The sequence below is a fragment of the Pollicipes pollicipes genome, unplaced genomic scaffold (assembly GCF_011947565.3).
Source record: "Pollicipes pollicipes isolate AB1234 unplaced genomic scaffold, Ppol_2.1 Scaffold_6138;HRSCAF=7277_pilon_pilon_pilon, whole genome shotgun sequence".
NCBI classification, from domain to species: domain Eukaryota; kingdom Metazoa; phylum Arthropoda; class Thecostraca; order Pollicipedomorpha; family Pollicipedidae; genus Pollicipes; species Pollicipes pollicipes.
In genome coordinates, this window is record NW_023596818.1 from 6,173,710 (window position 1) to 6,194,614 (window position 20,905).

General features: G+C 62.4%; 1 protein-coding gene across 1 annotated transcript in view; it reads left to right on the top strand.

Moving 5' to 3' along the window:
• The window catches only part of LOC119105768 (Krueppel-like factor 6), a 57,335-nt gene extending 37,117 nt beyond the window's left edge, over positions 1–20,218 (top strand). Inside the window, exon 3 of the mRNA XM_037229269.1 lies at positions 19,181–20,218. Coding sequence (XP_037085164.1) covers positions 19,181–19,365 — 185 coding nt within the window. The 3' untranslated portion in view covers positions 19,366–20,218. The remainder of the gene's footprint in view (positions 1–19,180) is intronic.
• The last annotated feature ends 687 nt before the right edge of the window (positions 20,219–20,905 follow it).

Consider the following 20,905-nt stretch of genomic DNA (forward strand, 5'->3'; position numbering starts at 1 on the left):
CATGTCCGCCAGAACATCTGCCTTTAACGCACTTGTAAGTCACCTAGTCACTGATTATACAACGGTGGGCAATCCGCGCGAAATTTCAGCAGCGTGCGCCTCGGTCTCGTCGCCCGGCTACGATGTCCAACTTGCATAATTACTATCCACGATTAAGTACAATAATTCGGGCATAGACCACCCGATCGATGGAAGTGCTGCGATTAGTTTACGACGCATTTAACTGCCGCCGGCGCTCCGCCTAATATACGGTGCCGATTGGAAGAGGGGAGGCGGGAGCTGTTCGGGCGCCTCCCGCGCCCTCCCGGGAGCTGCTCGGGCGGCGGCGCCTCCCGCGCCCTTCCGCGAGCTGCTCGGGCGGCGGCGCCTACCTCGCCCTCCCGAGAGCTGCTCGAGCGGCGGCGCCTCCGCACCCTCCCGAGATCCGCTCGGGCAGCGACGCCTCCCGCAGCCCCCCGAGACCTGCTCGAGCGGCGGCGCCTCTGCACCCTCCCGGGAGCTGCCCGGGCGGCGGCGTCTCCGCACCCTCCCGGGAGCTGCTCGGGCGGCGGCGCCTCCCGCACCCTCCCGGGAGTTCGCCGCTGCTCCGGCTGTCCCGTCGCTCCGCTACCGCTGCCGTACTGCGGTGTCGACCACCACCAGACCAGCCATGCTACGAACTGGCGACGACTGCGAGTGCCCTGATGCGCGCTGTCCCTGGTCCCAGTCAGCTGGTCCCAGTCAGCTGTCCCTGGTCCCAGTCAGCGCTGATGGCGAAGGGGGGGGGGGGGGGGGGTGGTCCCATGGCCGCCATGGCAGGCGATAGCGGCCATCTCCCGACCGTCCCGTCCGCATAATGTGGCGGCGCGCGCGGCTCTGTTATTGTCGGTGCGACGGCCCATTCTGGCCGTATTATTCCCTGCCAGATGCATACTGATGGCATTACGCGCAGTTTTCCCGTGCTCCCCGCTTAACGAAAACAATATGCCCGGCCGCCGTCGCTGACGCGGGATCCGACGAGCGGCGCGTCCCCCCCCCCCCCCGCCGAGCCGGGTGGAGGCTGAGGCATGGCCCCGGCGGCAGCAGGCGCCCGCGGGAGCGGCAGCCGAGCGGATCGGCAGTCACTCATCGCTGACTTCTCGAGAAGTCACCTGAGCTCGTGTAAACGGATTATGACGCGGCGAGGACACCTCTCGGAAGCGCGGGTCGGGTCCGTGTTCGGGCGCCGTTGCCAAGGCGACCGCTCTGATGTGCCGTGGGACGTGAGCGTCGGCCTGACTCGCGACGAATTCGCGCATGATCGAATCCTGCTTGTTTGCGATGCATGTGAGCGCTGTTGTTTTGACGGAAACTTATGCAATTGGGTGTGCTGTTGTTGAAAGGGCTCGCCTACGTGTAGCTGTTTTGATTTCGTGACGCCGTTTTTGCTTTGTTAAGCGATTCTGAAACGGATGATGTTGAAAGTTTGATGTAGATATCAGCCGAACTTTCCTTAAATCGTCCGGATAACGTTAAGTGCGTGCAGCCATTTCTTTTTAGTTTCACAACCGGTTTGTTTCAGGTCGAAGTACCACTGGTTCAACTGCATAACTTATCATGCAGAATTCTGCTCACACCCTCGGTATTGCAATTACTACCGACTTAAAGCGAATGTTTCGCATTTTGAGATACTAAAACAAGCATCACATGTGATGAAATACGCTCACTTATGACTATTGGTATGATTCTTATGTGGAAAAGACTGCTCTAGACAGCACCATTCTCTGTTTAGTGAACATGCTTTTCAAGGCGTCATGGTTTGATTACGTCATCGTACCTTGCACAACATTGATTGAGAGCCAATTGACGGCCATTATGTCTGTAAATCGCGGTCACGAACGCCAGATATGAATGCCTCGACAAGTATATTTCTGGCCTTGATTGCCGCATGGTTCATGGAATGGGAGGATTCGAATGAAGTTGTAATGACGTTATGAATGTCAAGGTGACTTTGAAATACCCTCCCCGATATGTCTTTCCTCATTTTTGCGGGCGTGTAGCTCAGAAACTCGAGGGACTCAGGTTTTGAGAAGGGCGGGTTTGTGAAAAGCACCGGAGGTCTTCAAGATGGCCATTTCAGTTCAAAGTCCCGTATAAATGTGGAACACTCCATTTTAACCCTTAAACTTCGCTGCCCACTTTTTAAGCACTGTGATGGATGTATGTGCCTTCACAGACTAGGCCCGAACACTGCGCTGGACTTGCAGTACCCTGCGAGCAGTCGCCGCATCCCAGCATGCCACGCCAGGCACATCGAAGGCTTCCTCCCTTCCATGGCCCGGGTCGTGCCCTCCGGTCCAGGACCGGGGTTACGCATGGGCTCGGTCCTGGACCGGGGCCATGCATGGGCCCGGAGCGTGCGCACATGTCGGCGACAGGGGGCCCCGCAGTGCTCCGGCACGCCGCCCGTGACCAGCACCTGTGCCGGGGCATTTCAGCCCCGCCCGCGACCTAAAACTCTGCCGTCGGGCATCCGTTCCACGGACCGTGTCTGATGGGTCCAGTGAGCAGTCATTGCAGCACACGCGCGCCGGGCGTGGATGGACTTGGCGCCAGAGCGCAGGCTTGCGGAGGTCTCCTGAACCCGCAGGGGCCAACCAGAGCCGACCCGGGAGGCCCGCCCTGTTAGGGCCGTCCGGCAACGGGAGCATGCTCGGGAGAGCTTCCCCCAACTCGACGGCAGAGCGGGCTCCGGTAAAAACGCGCCTGACGTTTCGGCCGGCGCCGAGAGATTCGACGCGAAGGGTGCGCCGCGCGGCCCTAATGAGACGCGAAGGCTGAAATGATTCAGCAGGCCGGCGGTCGCGTGTTTCAGCGCCGCCTGTCCGGGGCGGGTCGGGCGGCTGTCAGCTCGCCCCCTCCCCCCGCTGTGAAGGGGAGGGGGTAGGGGGGGGGGGGGGCTCAGGCCACCTTCTCGAGCGGAATTAGCCCGATCCGATCCCTCGCTGGCGTGAATCATGCATAGCGGCGCGCGGCGAACTGCGGAAACGAGACGGGCCGATGAGCTCCGCATAGAAAGCGCGTGGGAGCAGCTCCCACGGCCGCCTTTGATCCGCAGCTGCCTGCGTCAGGTATGCTCAACTCTTCGGCCGGCCCGCTGTGTGCCGAGGGCCCGGCCGCCTGGGTCCGTCCCCCGGGAGCGGCGGTCGGTGGCCGCGGGGCCCCGCGGCGGTGCTCCTGAGCACGTGGCGCCGGCCGGCGCGGCCCGCCGCAGCCCGCCCGCCGTCTTTGTTGCCGGCGTGCGTCGGAGCCGGCGCGGCTCGACGCGGCCGACGACGACGGTGTTTTCGCAGTACGGCGCCGTGTCGGCGGGTAACTCGAGTCCTCTGATAATATTGACGCTATCGGCCGTAAAATAGGCCGCGCTCGCCGCGGGGGGGGGATCGGTCTTTGTTCCGGTCGACGATGCCTGCGCGGCCGTCATCTGCGGCGGCCGGGTCGGCCAGAGGACCGCAGCTGCCGGTGCAGTCGGTGATGGCTGGGGAGAGCCGGGTCGGTCGGGGTCGCGGCGGGCAGCGCGGGATGCTGACGACCGCGCCTTGGCACGCCCCGATGTCGCGCCCTCCGCGGCCACTCGCAGACACCCGAGCGCGGAGGGTCGCGGTCAGATGTGCGTGCACGCGGCAACTGAGCGCGGCGTGAGTGCCTCTCCTCTTCCAGCGCCTCCCTCGTCAGCGTGCCAGGCCCCGATGTCGTCCGTCGGGCCTGATGCTCAGGGCGCCCTCGCCGGGTGGGCGAACGACCACCCCCTGGCGGCGGGCCCGCCGCGCCGGCAAGGGCGGCCCCCTGGCGGCGGGACCGCCGGGAGGAGCGGCCGAGCCACCGGCCCGTAAATTACGCACGGCCCATTTGTGGCGGCCGTTCATGGAACTGCTCCCGGGATACCGAGAGCCCGGCGCGGTAGCTGACCGCAGATTAGGCCGAGATCTGCCGCTCCCGGACGCCGCTGGAGCCGACGCGGCGACACGGCCGGCTGGTGCCGGGCCAGTCCGCCGCGCGGGCTGACCCCAGACGGCCGGCTGCTGTGTCGCCGGTGTGCAGATGCTTGCGCTGATTGTCCCGCTGCTGTGACGTTCTTCAGCGGTGATGCTTGTGGCGTGTCATTGAACCTCGACGGGTTATCGCTTTCATTAACCATTAATTTATGTCATGGGGTTCCTGGAGCAGCGGCCGCGTTCTCTGCTGTCCCCCAGCCATCAGCCATGTCGTATTATCGCACTTAAAGTTTATTTGTTGGGCGCGATGGGTTCCCATGGCAACGATTCTGTTCACCTGGCCTCGCTTTTTCGCGATGCAGAATAACGGTCCGGAATGCACTGCAAGTCCCTTCATAGACCGGTCCCTGTTATTTGTTGAATTTCATAGCCAGCTTGACATGTTATCAACCCCTAATTAAGGCCCAAGTCACGCAATATAGCCCAGGTAATGGGCTCTAGAGCATGGTCAGTACCATCCGCCATGGCAAGCGATTAGCGCTGTGCTGCAGCTAAGTCTGCTTCCAAGACTGTAACCTCCGCAAAAAGTCCCGAGATCATGTATACCAGTGAAGCTGCTCTAGAGATCGATTTAGTCGGGCCTGCTTTCGAATGTCGGACGGAGGTCCCCGGCTATGCCCACCATTAGTGTATCATCTGACGTGCAGAGCTGTCGTTTCGCCCTCCCGCCTGCTTGGCGGCAGTCTGTTTACTGCGCCCGATAGATAATGCGCAGAATCCGTCCGGCTCTGACTGCAGCGGAGCGCCGCCACTGACGGCGAACCAGCAGAAAACTCGCCCCTGCTGGAGGTCTCGAGTCGCGCCATTAGTTTTATTGGAGCCTTTTCTCCGGCCTGTTAAGCTAATTCCACAAGAATGGCGACACGTACTAGTGGACAGCCGCCCAGCGCTGGTCTGTTTTAGACCGGCGGCTCGAGCTATTCGACCTCCCCTCCTCCTGTTATGAAAAACAGGCGGGCAGAATTGTCTCGCTGCGTTTCTGCCACCCAGGGGAACTCTACACTGATGGGCCCAGAGGCGCGACGCACTCCCATCACAAAAAGGCAGCGCCTCGGGGTCTGGTCCTGGAAGTCGAGCGCCGTCAGCGCCTGGCGGAGGAGCTTCCTGCGCCGGACCTCTTTTTATCGCCCGACGCAGCGCACAGCAGGAGTGTCCCTCCCCAAAAGACGCCCGTCTGCCGAATGGTCGCCTCGTCATCGCTGTGGGCCTCGCGCCCCGTCTGGAGATAGGCTACACCGCTGGGAGCCGGGCGAACGCTGGTTCTGAGGAGGGCGGCAGGGGGACCGAGGGTTCCCTGCAACTCGCTTGTCGGTAAGCTTAACATGTGCATTAATGAACATCGTCGCCAGCAGTCCTGGGGGCTCGACGCCTCGTTCTGCTGCTCTGGCACGTAGCTGCTTTGTCGGAGGCCCTTTGACGGCCCTTCCCAGTCCGGTCAGATGGCCCTCCCCTCTCCCTCTCTCTCTCTCTCCCTCTCTCTCTCTCTCTCTCTCTCTCTCTCTCTCTCTCTCTCTCTCTCTCTCTCTTCTCTTCCCTCCCTCCCTCCCTCCCTCCCTCCCTCCCTCCCTCCTCTCTCTCTCTCTCCCTCTCTCTCCCTCTCTCGCACTGTACATGCTATCTCTGTGCGTCTGTCTGTCGACGGGCGTCGTTTGCGACGCTGTGATCGACACCTGAAGAGAGCCCCATGGCCGCGTCTGACCAAGAGAGAGAAAGAGAAAGGGGTATGCTTTGGCCGCTCTGTCTGGCCCGTTGGCAACGGGCGGCTGGGCCGGCATCGATCGCCGCCGGCTATAAAATGTCACGATCGCGTCTGGTCTGGCGGCGAACGGCCGTCGGCTGGCCATGGGATGGCATGGAGAGCCTCAGGCTATAGGAGCGCATGGAGAGACTCAGGCCATGGAAGGGCAGGAGAAGCCTCAGGTCATGGGAGGGCAGGGAGAGCCTCAGGCTATGTGAGGGCTCGGAGAGACTCAGGCCATGGGAGGGCATGGAGAGCCTCAGACCATGGGATTCCATGGAGAGGCCCGAGCCAAAGGACGGCATGGAGCGCCTCAGGCCGTGGGAAGGCGGGGGGAGACTCAGGCCATGGGATGGGGGAAGCCTTAGGCCATAGGATGGAAGGCAAGCCTTAGGCCATGGGCATTGATGGAACTAAGATGATGGGAGGTATGGGTAGTGGGTAGTCTTAAACTCGATCTTTAAAAGACCTGGCCAGCAAGCGCTGGGCACTAGAGACTGCGCTAAATCATAGAAGGCCAGTTCCGGGTACCAATCGCTCCCTGATAACATGCACAATGCTGAGGAGGCGTAAACAGGTTCTCACTGGCCCAGAAATACATTCCTGAAAAACACAATTTGAGCTGAGCTACATTACCAAATTTGAAGTGAGTTAAATCCCATTTGTCCTGTCTCTCTCTGCACGTCTCTACAAACTGGTGGTGGGCAACACCTTTGGACAGTTGTCACGTGCCGGTCCTGCAGTCGGTGCTCTTGCGTCAGTCGGCGGTCGCGAACGCTCGTGGCGCCATGAGTCCTGACGGTCCAGCGTGCCCGGCCGCTGCACGCCGTCTGGACTAATTTCTCATGCTATTAGGCCGACTGGCCGGGCGGCCTGTGCCTCCACGGTGCCTTCGCTGTCAGTCAAACTAGACCCGAGCCTCGTATTATGTCCGCTGTAATTTACGATCGATGAGGCCGGCGCCTTTGTGCGGTGCAGAAATTGCTGCCGGACGGCGCTGGCGACGGGCTGCAGGGAGGGGGGGGGGGGGGCGGGGCAGGTAGCCCACAAGCCTCACTCGGTACGCAGACCGCGCACCGACGTACTCACGGTCGGCCCGAATGAGCGGGCCCGCGTTTTAAGCGGACGTTTCGCCTCCGATCAAATCGTAATTTATGCCCCAATTTTGTTCGGACTCGCATGTAGGACAATTTCGCACGAATTTCCATTTCACGAGGGACAAAGGAGGGCGAGCGCGCGCCGGTGCCGGGCCGGGAACAAGGCGCCACCAAATGGAGCGTGTCGCGCGACTTTGTTTCGCCGTCCGCGCCCGGCCGGCTGGTGCCCGGCTCCGGCGCGGACAAAGCGCCGCTGAACTTGAGTCGGACTCGACGGAGAGAGCGGAGAGAGCGGCGCGCGGAGAGCGGCCCGGAAGGGCGCCGGCCTCTTCCATTAGGGCCCGCCGACACTGCACGCGAAAAAGCGGCCGGTTCGCCCGCGCGACCGCCCAGCTTTGTTTGCGTGTCCGGCGAGCCGGCGTGGGCGGTCCGTTTCTGGCGCGCGGTCCTCGAAATACCGCCGCGGCGCCGGTGACAGCGGCTAGTAAAACCGCCTGCGACCACGGCAGCCTGACTTCGGATCACCTGCTCTTTTGAACGCAGCATTTAACGATACGCTGGGCTTAAATAAAGCTGCTGGCCGGGCCGTCACGGCGACAAGGGCGGAGCGATAAGTCGCAGCGCATCGGCTATTGCCGTCGCCCCCGGGCTGGCAGCGAACGACACCGGCCCAGCGATGGCGCCCCTATCTAATCGACCTGCCTCGTCAACACGGCCGGTGTTGACTCGGCTCCGCTACGCCCTCGTGAGCCCCGATTACCCCAATGTACGAGTCGCCGGCGCCGACCAAGCATACACGCCATGACACCGGTGGGAACAGTGTTTTTTTAGGGCGCTTTTGGGGCGGGCCCGTGCATGGCCTGGTTCGGCGGTGAATACCATTACGGGGCTGCTGTGACGAATACGTACCACCGCGCCGACTCGCTACATTAAGCAGATGTATGACAGACGCTGTGCACGGCGTCAGGAGGTCAGCAGATACAATAACTCGCTGTGGGGACTAGTGTTGGCTCGGAACGCCGCAAGGTCAATGGTCTATAAACGCGAATGATTCATTCAGCGATTTTGACAATTCTAATTTTGATTCAACGGCCTTTTAACCGCGGGAACTGGCTTGGATAACGTACGATCAGCTGCATATCATGCCCAGAAGTCTCGACTGAATGGATAGAACAGACCCATTCTGCTCGACCGATAACACGGGGCATATATCTTGTGAGTGATTTTTGCCGGTGACGACAGGGCGCCCATATGAAACTTTAACAGATGATCGCCACTGTGGACTCTGGCTGTGATTCGCGGAGCGTTTCGGGGCATCAGAGCGGAATGAATGGCGAATTAATGGTCTTTGACCTGATAGCCACAGATCGGTGATGTCCGCAATGCGTCAAATTTGTGCTGTTGAAGTTGGCACCTTCTGCTACCGGCAGAGGCGATGAATAGGGGGTGGGACGGGAAGGGGGAGGGGGACAGCCGCCCCACCAACTCATGGCAACATTCAAGTGAAACCATATGTTTAAACGCTGCAGCAGTGCATGGAAAGAAAGGAAGTGAAAGCCACGCTTGCCCCCCCCCCCCCCCCATCTCAACCGAGGTTCCGCTTCTACTGGCCACGGTCAGCACAGCTCGACGCGCGGTTTCGACAGGCTACGGCGCCGTTTTCCTTCGCGAAGCGGGGAGACTTTCGCCAGCACGGCATCGCTTTGAGTGTCGTCCCCTGTCGTGACCCGATCTACCGCACGGATAACCATTCGTAAGGCCTCGCTCCTGACGGGTCACGTATCCTTTCACACCGGCCCTGCTGAAGAGGAGCGGCCACTGGGCCATCGCGGCCGTTCTTGCTCTGTTCCGAAGATCCTCGCTGACGCCCCCTCCCCCCCCCCCCCACCGCCCGGAGCAGTGTGTGTGAGTCCGCGACCTCTGCTCCGCTAAAAACGGCGCTTGTCTGTCGGCGACGCCCGTTGCCGGCGCGGCGCCGCCCGCTCGCGTGTCGCTCGCGCCGCCTCCTCCCCGTCCGCCTCAGGGGGCAGGGGTCGCGTGTCTGCCGCCCCTCCCCGGCGGCGTCGCGACTGGCCGGAGCCACCGCATCGATTGGCCTGCGGCGACGGCCAGGGTCAGGTGTAGGTGGCGCGGCTGCCAGGCGACTGGCGGCGCGTGGCCGCCGGACACTCCCGCCGCCGGAGCAGGCTGTCCACCGGGCACTCCCGCCGTCGGAGCGGGCTGCCCACCGGACACTCCCGCCGTCGGAGCAGGCTGTCCACCGGACACTCCCGCCGTCGGAGCGGACTGTCCACCGGACACTCCCGCCGCCGGGGCAGACTGACTGTCCACCGGGCACTCCCGCCGCCGGAGCAGGCTGTCCACCGGGCCTCCCGCTGTCGGAGCGGGCTGTCCACCGGACACTCCCACCGCCGGGGCGGACTAACTGTCCACCGGACACTCCCGCCGTCGGAGCAGGCTGTCCATCGGCTGGGCAGAGGACGCCCGCTGCCCACCCGTGCGGCAGGTTTGGCTGGCCGCTCGGCAGCAGACGTCGGTGTCCACTGTCCACCCGTGCGGCAGAGGGCGTTTACGTCTCCTGGAAACGGCATACGATGTCCACTCGCAGGACAGACGGTGTCTAACGTTCAAACACCCGGCGGCGGCTGTCCACTGTCGGGGTGGAGCGCGTCCACTCAAACGGCGGAGAGAATCCACTTACGGATGGCGTGGGGTGTCCTGTGTCCACTCGCACACGGCAGAGACTATCTGTTACACGGCGAGAGCCCCCACCCCTGTGCCAACACCGAGATGGAACCTCAGTGCAGTCACAAGACTATTCTGACCCGTAATGCACCGGCTTAACACGGCGGTAAATACGGCGTCCATTTGCATTTACACCGCCCAGAACAACGCAATGCTTGCTGAGGTGACAAAGGGATGTACATAATGACCATACAATTCACGCCGGTCCACGGTCCCGTATTCATGACCTATGCCACCGCTGCATGTATGATTACTGGCTGCACGGCCGTCGGCGTCAATTGCCCGGCCTTGAGTCAGCGGCAGGCGAGTAGTGGGCTGGGCCGGCGTCCCGCGTTTGACACACGCTCCCTGGAGGTCGGTCTGACGGGCTGACGTCTGCGCCCCCGTCTGACCTGAGCGCCGCCGGCCCCGCGTCCCCGTCTGATCTGCGGGCCGCTGACCCCGCGTCCCCGTCTGACCTGAGCGCCGCCAACCCCGCGTCCCCGTCTGACCTGAGCGCCGCTGACCCCGCGCCCCCGTCTGACCTGAGCGCCGCTGGCCCCGCCTCCTCGTCCGACCTGAGTGCCACCGAACCGGTGTCCCTGCTGACCTGAGTGCCGCCGACCCCGCGCCCCCGTCTGACCTGAGTGCCGCTGACCCCGCGCCCCCATCTGACCTGGATGCCGCCGACCCCGCGCCTCCGTCTGACCTGAGTGCCGCTGACCCCGCGCCCCCGTCTGACCTGGATGCCGCCGACCGCCCTGCTTACCTCCCCGCCGCGATAGTCTCGAGAGGACGGCGACTGTGACCGAAGGCGAGCACAAGCGCGACAGACGGTGCGAGTGTGCTACAGTCATGACCCGGGGACGGCCGAGCGGGCGGGCTGGGTCAGCTCCAGACCTCAAGCGATGGCTCTTCGTCGCTGCCAATCGCTCTTCAGTCCCAGGGTTAGGCTGGAGCAAGCAGCAGTGGCCAGATGCGAGATCGCAGGCGGCCAAGCGCGTCCACTGGACGGCGTCGCCATGGTGACGGCGGCAGCGCCCGACCCGCCAGCACAGCGTCCGACTGGTTACCCCCGCCCCTGCCGTAGCGGGGTGGTGTGGTGATGTAGAGGGGGGGGGGGAGGGGGTGGAACTGCAGTCGGGTGTCCGGCGTCCGGAAGCGTGCATGGCACGCCAGGCCGCCGGCCAATCTCCGCAGACACGCGGCCCCTGACACGTGACACCCTGACACGTGACACGGGCCTCTGACATCACCGCACGTGACACTCGGTGACAGCCCGGTGGCACCTACACCGCCGGCCGTCAGCGGCACGGCCGCTGGCCGACATCGCGGTCCGTGGAATTAGCACTTCCGGTGGGCGGTGTGGAATCGGACTGGGCTGCACAGGCGCCCGCCATCAGTGGGGCTGCAAGCTTAGTGGGCTGCTGTCGCCGGTCAGGGGCATCGAACGTGGGAGAATGCTTGGCTTTTTACATCTCCGACTTTCTAAATATGGGCTCTCAACTTCTTGATTCCACGTCATTAGTTTTCCTCGCGCGGTGAAGAGATCGCGGCCCGCGTGCTGTTAACGTCATCTTGCGCCCGTGTTCGAAGCGCCTTTTTTTGATAGATGTTATGCTAATTAAAAAGGGTGAAAGTAGATGCGTGGGCGAGATCATCATTTCCTGAAAGCTTAATTAATCCCACGTTCATGAAAGCTTTTTTTGCAGTTTAAACTATGCTGGCAGTCTGCTCCCACCTCTTTGGGAACTTGTTATGAAGTCTTTTCTTAGATAACAGCCACTTAGGGTCGCCTAAATTTGCCAGTTGGTCTCGAATGGAGTGGAAAGATGTCATTAGGATGTGAGCACTAATGGGTTGAGCATCATCAAAATTGTCGTTAGACCAGTCGTTTTGGAGGCTGCAAAGTCCTCTTCGTTTCAAGCTAGGTAAATGTGATGATATAATAAAACCAGAATTAAAGTCGCGAACCATCTGAGGCATTAGCATTAGCCAGCGTTTCTCCCACCGGTCCAGAAGAAATCCGTCCGCAGGTGGATTGCGCTTCATTGTGTCGTCTCCGAGGAAAGCCGTTGATGACTGAGGTCTGCGCCCGAGGTCCTCTCGCGTTAGTCACGATAGGACGTCATCTTCCGTGTCGCCCCTTTCCAAGTGCCTGATCACCGCCAGACTGAGGCCTGTTTTCGCCGCGCCGGAGTTGTTGCCAGGCAACCGCCCGGCTCAGCTTAGCTGGTCCGCCCGGACCGCCCGTTCGCGGAACGCGTGTCGGAGGCTGTCCGAAAGTATATCGCTGTGACTGAACCAGGACGGCACGGTGTCTGAGCATCAGCCGGACTTTGGCCGGGGTCCAATGCGAGCCGCCCGACCGTCAGCGGACGCCCAGCTGGACCGCCCCCTCCCCCTCTTCCCCGTGGGCCGGTCACGGATCTCCCTGAGTCACCATCCGCCGGTCACGGTGTGACGTCACTGATGGTGCTGACGTCACTGGGGCCGGCGCCGTGCGGTGCTCTTAGGGCGCGCGGCGCGTCCGGTGGGCCGGCCTGGCGCTCCCTCGGCCGGCGTCAGCCCCCGACGCGAGCCTGACCTCGCACCCCCTGCGGCGGCGGCGCGTCCGGTGGGCCGGTCTGGCGCTCCCTCGGCCGGCGTCAGCCCCTGACGCGAGCCTGACCCCGCGCCCCCTACGGCGGCGGCGCGGCCGGTGGGCCGGTCTGGCGCTCCCTCGGCCGGCGTCAGCCCCTGACGCGAGCCTGACCCCGCGCCCCCTGCGGCGGCGGCGCGTCCGGCGGGCCGGTCTGACGCTCCCTGGGCCGGCGTCAGCCCCTGACGCGAGCCTGACCCCGCGCCCCCAGCGGCGGCGGCGCGTCCGGCGGGCCGGTCTGACGCTCCCTCGGCCGGCGTCAGCCCCTGACGCGAGCCTGACCCCGCGCCCCCAGCGGCGGCGGCGCGGCCGCACCAGAGCCCGCAGGACACCCACGGGGCGAAGCCGCCCCCGCTTCACACCTCTGACCAGCTGACGGGCTGGCCGCGGTACCGCTGTACACGCGGCCCGGCACGTGCTGGGCGCTGCTGGGCGCCTCTGGGCGCTGGTCTGGCAGCTGCCTGCTGGGCGCGAGCTCGGCCGGACGGCCCCTTTGCACCCCGCGTCGGTCGTTGTGCGGGCCGGACTACACTTGCCACTCCACTGTACAACAGACATACACTGTCTGTTCGTCATCGTGTCTGCCTCCGCTCACTGGATCAAAGCGAGCGCGTGCTGGGTCTGCCCAGGGGTGGATCTAGCCTGGAGTTTAGGGGATGGGAGGGGGGGGGGGGGGTGGGAGGGTGCAACCGTTCGTCGCCAGCTGGCTGGTGTGGGATCCGAGGTCCAGTGCATGGTGCCTCTCGCGAGTACCTAGTAGGGACACCATTCAAAACAAAAAAAAGCATCGAAATGCTGTTGAATCCTAAGCAGAGGTTGAAACAAAAGAGTTAAAACAGTTAAAGTTAAAACAGGTGGTAAGTAGACGAAACTTTTATGAAGTTCTGGGAATGATTTTTTTTTGGGGGGGGGGGGGCAGAAACATACTCTCCAGAGGTTTGGGGAGGCATGGCCCCGTGCCCCCCCCCCCCAGGATCCGCCTATGGGTCTGCCGGATCCGCGCGACGGTAGATCCAGCTCAGCTGCGTCCTACGAGCGCGCAGTTGCACTCCGTTCTCCATGACTCCGCCCGCTATGAAGCAGAGTGGCCTGCGGATCACTGCGCCCAGTCTGCGTCGAGCCGGGTGCAGTCCGACACACACATCGGACCGCATCCGGGCCCCACGGCGACTGCACCCGCCCGCTGCCGCGTCGGGCGCGACAGGTGCCGCCCGTCCCCGCCGCCTCGCGCGCGGGCCGCACTGCCCCGCTGCATGTGCGACTCGAAGGCCATTCACTCACGTATACAGACGGGGGTGAGTCACGGGCGCCTATTCTTGGCGGGCCGCGGTGCCGCCGGCCGCCCATCTGTGCCGCTAAGATAATTACGGCGGACTGTGACAGATGAAAGTGCCGGGGCTGTGTGCATGCGGGGTATCGCGTGCCACGCGCCACAGCTGCTCAGGACCGCTGGGGACCCGACCGACGCCGGGCACGGCCGCCGCCCGGGGCGACTCGACTCGACGCAACTCATTTCGACTCAACTCGACTCGACTCGACACGACATGACTTGACTCGCTATGCTCGACTCGACATGACTTACTCGCTCTGCTCGACTTGACTCGACTCGACTCGACTCGACATGACTTTACTCGCTCTGCTCAACTCGACTCGACTCGCTCTGTTCGACTCGACTCGACTCGACTCGACTCATTGTTCTCGGTGTGTGAACTGTAGTCGGGCTGTGCCTGAGCATTGGAGTGCCGCGTGTCCATTTGCCTAGCGAAGCACGTGGCCTGACGATGCGTATTGGCGGCGTGCTGTTCGTGCTCTGCGTCGTCAGCGAGGGGTTTGGGCCTGTGTATCTCATCAGGTAATGCAGCACGCCTGCGGTGGGATCAAACTTATGGCGATGGTTTGGTTTCGTGCTCGATGCGAGACATCTGCGGTTTTGCGTTCTGTGGAGGTAGTTTGAGATTTATGGGTGTCTATGGCATGACTTGATGCTTGTTCTCTTCAGTTGCCTTGGACAACCCGGAGAAAGCAGCATTTTTCGCCATGCCAAGAGAAGCTCGGTGTACAGGCACACCTCGTCCTTTTAGTTGATCCTCCACCACCTGAAACAACGAGCACTGTTCTTAACAGTTGAGCGAGTCATTCAAACGGCACTTACGTGCGGAGCGTTCAAGGTCCTTAAGATTCGCCCTCTCCAAGATCTCATCACATCCGTCCTTATCAGCGCCGGAGAAACAACGGCCGTTCTTAGGATATTCGTGTTCACCAACTTGGAAGCGCTTTTTCAGGACGTTGTTTTTCTTCTCCGCTCGCCGCCGTCTGCTGCCGGCCGGAGCCTGGCTGCCTCTGACGCCGTGGTCTGCAGCGCTGTTTTCCGTTGTTCGCGATCCCATCCGTCGGCAGAGAGGCGGGAAGCTGGCCGTTGGCGGGTGTTTCCCGGGTCATCATTTGGTAAACAGCGCTCGCTCATGTGACTGGCGATCCCCGGCTGTCCGAGGCGGCCGCGGGTATGAAGCCATCGCCGCCGCCGATGTGGTCATAGACTTCCCCCGCCTCGTCTGCAGCGGCCAGGGCCTTGCGGTGCCTGGGCGTAAGCGGTACCACCGAGGCGCTATTGACTGCGCCGTCCCTTTAACCAGCTGTGATGCTGGCCGGGAACGGTCGGTTGGCGAGGCAGGAGTGAGGCCCCAGCCTGTGGTCCTTGTCACAATGTGCACTGGTTGTCGTCACAATGGGCGGTGGTTACGGTCACAATGGACAGTGATTGCCGTTACAATGGGCGGTGGTTATGATCGCAATGGACAGTGATTGCCGTTACAATGGGCGGTGGTTATGGTCACAATGGACAGTGATTGCCGTTACAATGGACGGTAGTGACGGTCACCATAGCTTGTGGTTGCGATCACTGTGCACTCTGTGGTTCTAGACGTCGGTTTATGGTTCCAGCTTCGGCCTTCAGACAAAACCACCAGCGTCCGACGCGAGTATTCGGTTCCGTTCCGGGTCTGTACGGCACCTTTCCCAGTGTCTGGTTACAATCTCCAGTCCCCCTCTCCACTCTCCAGCTACCGGTTCGCTCAGTCGGTCTGCGCCTCAGCTCCGAGTATCTGGCGCTGCTCCCAGCCTCCGTTCCTCCTCGCAGGCCGTGTTCCTGTCCCCGGCGCTCGTGCCCGTTCCTTGGTTCCGGCTGTCAATCTCCGATGCTTCGACTGACACTCGGCTAAACGCATCGCGGCCGCCGGCGGCGCGTGGGCGACCGCCCCGCATACCATGTCGACCGGCCGTTTGTCAAAGCCGCTGTCGAGAGCGGGCGTCGCGCCCCGCGCCGCCGGTAGCGCCATCTGCCACGCCGGCAGCCGAGCGCTGACTCGGTTGTGTAGGTCGGCGCTCATTAGGCTGTTGAATGGCGTATGCTGACGGCGTCGCCGGCTGTAGTCGCTGGTGCAGGGAGGGGGTTCGCTCGCAACGGGTTCGCGCTGCGCGGCCGGGCAGGCTGGCAAACGCGCGGTGACCACGACCCGGGGGTTGAATTCATGTGTTTAACACACCGGGGCCCCATTCACAGCTTGGCTGACACACCAGCGTACCGCGAGGTCGGTGGTTTTGCACGGGGTGCACAGGGTTCTACCACGAGAAGCTGTTCGTGTGAGCGAGCTACCCTCTGCCTCAGCGGTGGTCTGCTCCTTTCTGGGTTGGCTGCGTTATCGTTAATGTGTCAAAAGTTTGTGGTGGTATCCGATCGGTTGCGTTGGTTGTCACTGAGCTCCGCTGTAGTCGGGCGGGGGTGTTGTGAAGCCCCACGGGCTCCGGCGTTGCGTGGCCATGGGCGACGCCTCTGTGGTGACCCGCCTCTCCCTGCCGGCCGTATTTGGCCTCATGCTCAGGCCGCCGTCTGATCACGTCTCTCGTCCCCCTCGCCGGCCGGCGCGGCGCCGCCGGGCGCTGGCGGACTCAGCCGGTCGTCTGCGACCCCTCAGCGGCCCGGCACGTCGGCCGCGGACCGGACCCGCGAGGCCATGACGCCAGTCTCGCCGTCGACCGGCGCGTCCTGGTCGGCGGCCCCGCGCGACCTGACCCGACCTGACCTGGCCGCGCCGAGCCGTCCAGCCGGCCGATCACGCGAAGACGCTCGCCGCGCGTGCCCTTTCACTTTCGCCCCCGCCGGCTGACCCAGATGAGAGTCAGCGGCCCGACCTTCGCCCGCGACGGTAATTACCCGGCTCGGCCGGCCGGACGCGCCCGCCGGCCGTGGCCGCGCTGTGCCCGGCTGCGGACACGGCTGGCGGACACAGACGCTATCCGCGGCGGACCGCACCGCCGCCAGGCCAACGGGAATTTCGAGAGCCGCCAGGTCACGAGAGCCGCCAGGTCACAGACCCTCCAGGTCACGAGGCCCTCTTGGTCACGCAACCCCCTAGGATACGGACCCTCCAAGTGACGAGAGCCGCCAGGTCATGGGGGTCGCCTTCAGGCTGTGGTTGGGTCAGCCGCTGTCTGTAGCGCAGATTTCCACGCGAGGTTGTCTGCCGGTCTCAGCTAATGTATGCAGGCTTTCCAGAAGGCATCCTCGGCGGTAATTTAGGGCTGGCGGCTGTGGGGCGTCCCTTCTATCACGCTCGAACTTCTCCCATATCTCGCCGTAATCGGATATGAAACCGGTGGCATCTTGCAAGATGTAAGCATATTAAACTGACTGAGTTCGCGAACTAGACTATTTCATTAGCCTCCGTGCATTTTAGGGGGTGCGTCTGTCGACGGTGTTTTGCTGGCCGGGATCGGACTGTGGCGCCATCTATGATGGCTCCCAGGAGGCTCGATGACAGATGGCGGCGAGATATGACCGGCGGCACCGGAAGGCATTGCCTTTATCGCAGCTCATGTCGACCCTATCTAAATTGCTGTCAGAGAGATTCGGGACGCAAATCCTCCCTTCGCGATTCGTTCGCGTCTGCTTTAAGCCGCTGATAGTGGGGCAGGATGAGACCCTTGATCTCCGGAGATCTCCGACGCGCGCTGTAGGAGCCTCTTACTCTCCCCGCGCTCCCCACTCTGCCGCCGCCGCTCGGTGCGCTCTGCTCCCCGACACGCACGCGTGTGCGTAGGCATGAGTGCTGGCTGGACCGTTACGCGGCGGAATGCGACCGCTCGGGTCGGCCCGGCAGGCTGCGATTTCCATCGTCCGACCGATGTCCGGGCCGACGGTATCAGCGACAGCGAGGAGTTCTGACGACTTTTGTCACCGCGCAGCTCGAATGTGTGGGGCGGCGGCGCAAGACTGGACCAGGTGCCCCCGAGAAAGAGAGAGAGAGAGAGAGAGAGAGAGAGAGAGAGAGAGAGAGAGAGAGAGAGAGAGAGAGAGAGAGAGAGAGAGAAGAGAGAGAGAGAGAGAGAGAGAGAGAGAGAGATAGAGAGAGAGAGAGAGATAGACGCTCACCCACCCCCCCCTCCCACCTCCCCGCAAAAACGCGCACACCATCGGCAAAGTAGGTCAGCGGGCGGATCGATGAAGCCGTCTGATGACTGTTGTCATTTCTTCTAGAGCTGCTCTCCAGCGCCGATCCATCTCCCCTCGCCATCGCGCTTGCCATTCTCTCCTCCATTGTTATGCGCTCGGCTCGGCTCGTAAACCATCGCGGCGGCCGCATTCCTGGGCGCTGCAATGGGTACACTTCTCACGGCCGGGCGCCGCCGACGTGGCCTGCCGAGCCGCCCCGGAGATGGCCCATGGGCCACGAACCGCGAGCCTCCAGCCAATTAAGCGGGCACTCCCGCCGCTAGATAATCGTGCAGTTGTTTGTGCTCGCGGGGTGGCGGCCGGGCCGACGCCGCGGATGCTGACGCCCGGCGCGAGCCTAGCACGGACGACGGCGGCGCGGGGTCGCCGGACTCGGCAGGATAGCACCGACGGATAGCACCGAACAACGGCAGGATAGCACCGACGACGGGGGCAGCCGGCCGGTCGTCTCGGACGCGGATGCCGGTGTGCCGTGGCACGCGCCATTGTTCCCCTGCGCTGGGTCGGCGGCAGCGGCGCGCGGCTCAACGGGCATTGTGTGCTGCTAAAGACCTCCAACGGTCCGGGTGACGAGCAAGCACGAGCGAGTCGTTAGCGCATGGACGGAACTGACTGCCAAATCATACGCTGTGTGCGAGCTAAGAACACGGTAGCCTATCGTGGAGAAAAGGCGTCGGTCGTTCTCATCGTTGCATCATGATGTTGATTGTGATTCGCGGCACCCCGGCGAGGAGCTTTTTCGTTCGCTTTGCGACCCGCATGAGCACTGAGTGCGTTGGCGCTCACGTTTTTGCCCAGAAATCCTTTTTATATGACACGGCAGGGGGACCATGGAGTCGTAATGTACTGCGCGTCCCTTCCCCAGTGGTCGAATAACCCGCCTGCCCCGCCCCCCCCCCAAAAAAAAAACAACAACACTGCCTTTCCGTCCTCTCCGCATGCAACACCTTGAGCATTTCAAGCAGTCGCCTGCTTCAGCAAACGCTTGTTTCCGTCCCGTCCTGCCCGCGCCACCCGAACGATCCAGTGAGGACGACGCGCGAGGACACCGATCCAGTGAGGACAGCGCGCGAGGACGGGACGGCACTCCCCTTCCCCCAGCGGTGCCCTGCACCCGAGTCACTCCGGCGTCATCAGTGCCCGGGTCGATGACTCAGCGGCGGCCGTCGGCGGCCGTCCGGGAAGCAGGCGTGTGCCTGGCCGCCCGAGGCGACGATCGGCGCGCGATGCCGTGCTGACGAGGATGACTCGCTGTTCCCACGGCGCCGGCGACGATGACTCGCGCTGAGTCTCGTCACCGATGGCGCGTCCGTGTTGATAACCGGCTGGTGACTCGTGTTGTCTGAAGCTGGTGGTGTCTGCTGGCCCAGGCCTAACGTGCGCCCCGGGCCGCCAACCGTGTGTGGCATCCCGTGACCTGACCTGACCTGACTGGGCACCGTGTCTGCGCTGTTGCAGGTGAGAAGCCGTACCGGTGCTCCTGGGAGGGCTGCGAGTGGAGGTTCGCCCGCTCCGACGAGCTGACCCGGCACTACCGCAAGCACACGGGCGCCAAGCCGTTCAAGTGTCACAGCTGCGACCGTTGCTTTTCGCGGTCGGACCACCTGGCGCTGCACATGAAGCGCCACCAGGCCGAGCTATGATCGCCGGCGCCGGCGCCGTCCGGCCGGCCGGCCGCCGTCAGGGACTACACTGCCACTGTCATTCCACCGCCGGCTGGCGGGCCCGGCCCGGGCCACACCCCGACCCGCCGCCGGCTTTTGTACGGGCCGCCAGCGAGGCACGGCGCCGGTGTGAGCTACAGCTAGTCCGCCGCGGATGTCCGCGGACCGCCAGCACCAGTTTGTGTGTCTGTCTGCGTCTGTGTGTGTGTGTGTACGCGCTCACCGGCTCGTTAAGGTTTCGTTCGGGGACTTCAGGCTAAGCTTCTGCCATCCGAATTACGTGCTCCCCGCCGGGCGGCGTTGCGGCCACCGGCGATGGCGATGGCGATGGCGATGGCGATAGTGATGGCGGCCCGGGAGATGGCACATCTCCGGCCCGCAGTGAGGACTCGGAGCTGATGCTGACGCTGGGCTGAGTGAGGCCTGAGAGGCTTCATGGGTCCGCAACCAGTCCTAAGCCAACGCTTGTGTAACAAAAGTTGCAAAAGCACCGTCTCTATTTCCTGAAACCTTCAGAATGCCTGCGTTTGTGTGCATGTACAGTGGAGAGTTATTTCATTTTGTGGGCACTTCATTCTTATGTGTATATTTTCCAGCATCCATTTCACAGTGCACGATCATTTTTGTCATCCGCTAAGAGCTTAGTTAAGGAAAGCGCAACGGATCCGTACTTTTATGAACCCGTTCCTGGGACCCGAGTTGGCTTGACACTAATATCCCTTTGTGCATTTAAAACCACAAAGACTAAAAAGTGGACGCTTGCGTGTGTGTGGCAAGTGAGTGAGTGAGTGAGTGAGTGAGTGAGTGAGTGAGTGAGTGAGTGAGTGAGTGAGTGAGTGGGTGAGTGAGTGAGTGAGTGAGTGAGTGAGTGAGTGAGTGAGTGAGTGAGTGAGTGAGTGAGTGAGTGAGTGAGTGAGTGAGTGAGTGAGTGAGTGAGTGAGCGAGCGAGCGAGTGAGTGAGTGGGTGGGTGGGTGAGTAAGAAAGAGAGAGAAAGAGAGAGAGAGAGCGAGAGAGAGAGAGAGAGAGAGAGAGAGAGAGAGAGAGAGAGAGAGAGAGAGAGAGAGAGAGAGAGAGAGAGAGAGAGAGAGAGAGAGAGAGAGAGAGAGAGAGAGAGAGAGAGAGAGAGAGAGAGAGAGAGAGAGAGAGAGAGAGAGACGACGCTGGTGAAGGACACCGAAAGGTTGCTATGATTAAAAACAAATAAAGAATAAGATAAATGGCGACAATCACCTAATCCTGTCCTCTTGTCACCGAATGAGTCGCTGGCGGTTGCGGTGCAGACGGCGGCTGGTGGTGCGGTCTCAGGAGATCCGAACGAATGGCAGCACGTGCGTAGGTCACCGCGATGCGCCTGCCACCGCGTGCTGTTCATGGTTCAAAGCCAGCGAAGCTTTAAAAGTCGGCGGTGGTGGGGGAAGAACATGAAGTGCAAACCTGCCTGTTAGCCGACTGTGTCGGATGCGGCGGGGTGAAACTGTGATGGGATGCGTCCCTCTGGGGCGTCAGCGACTGGCGAGG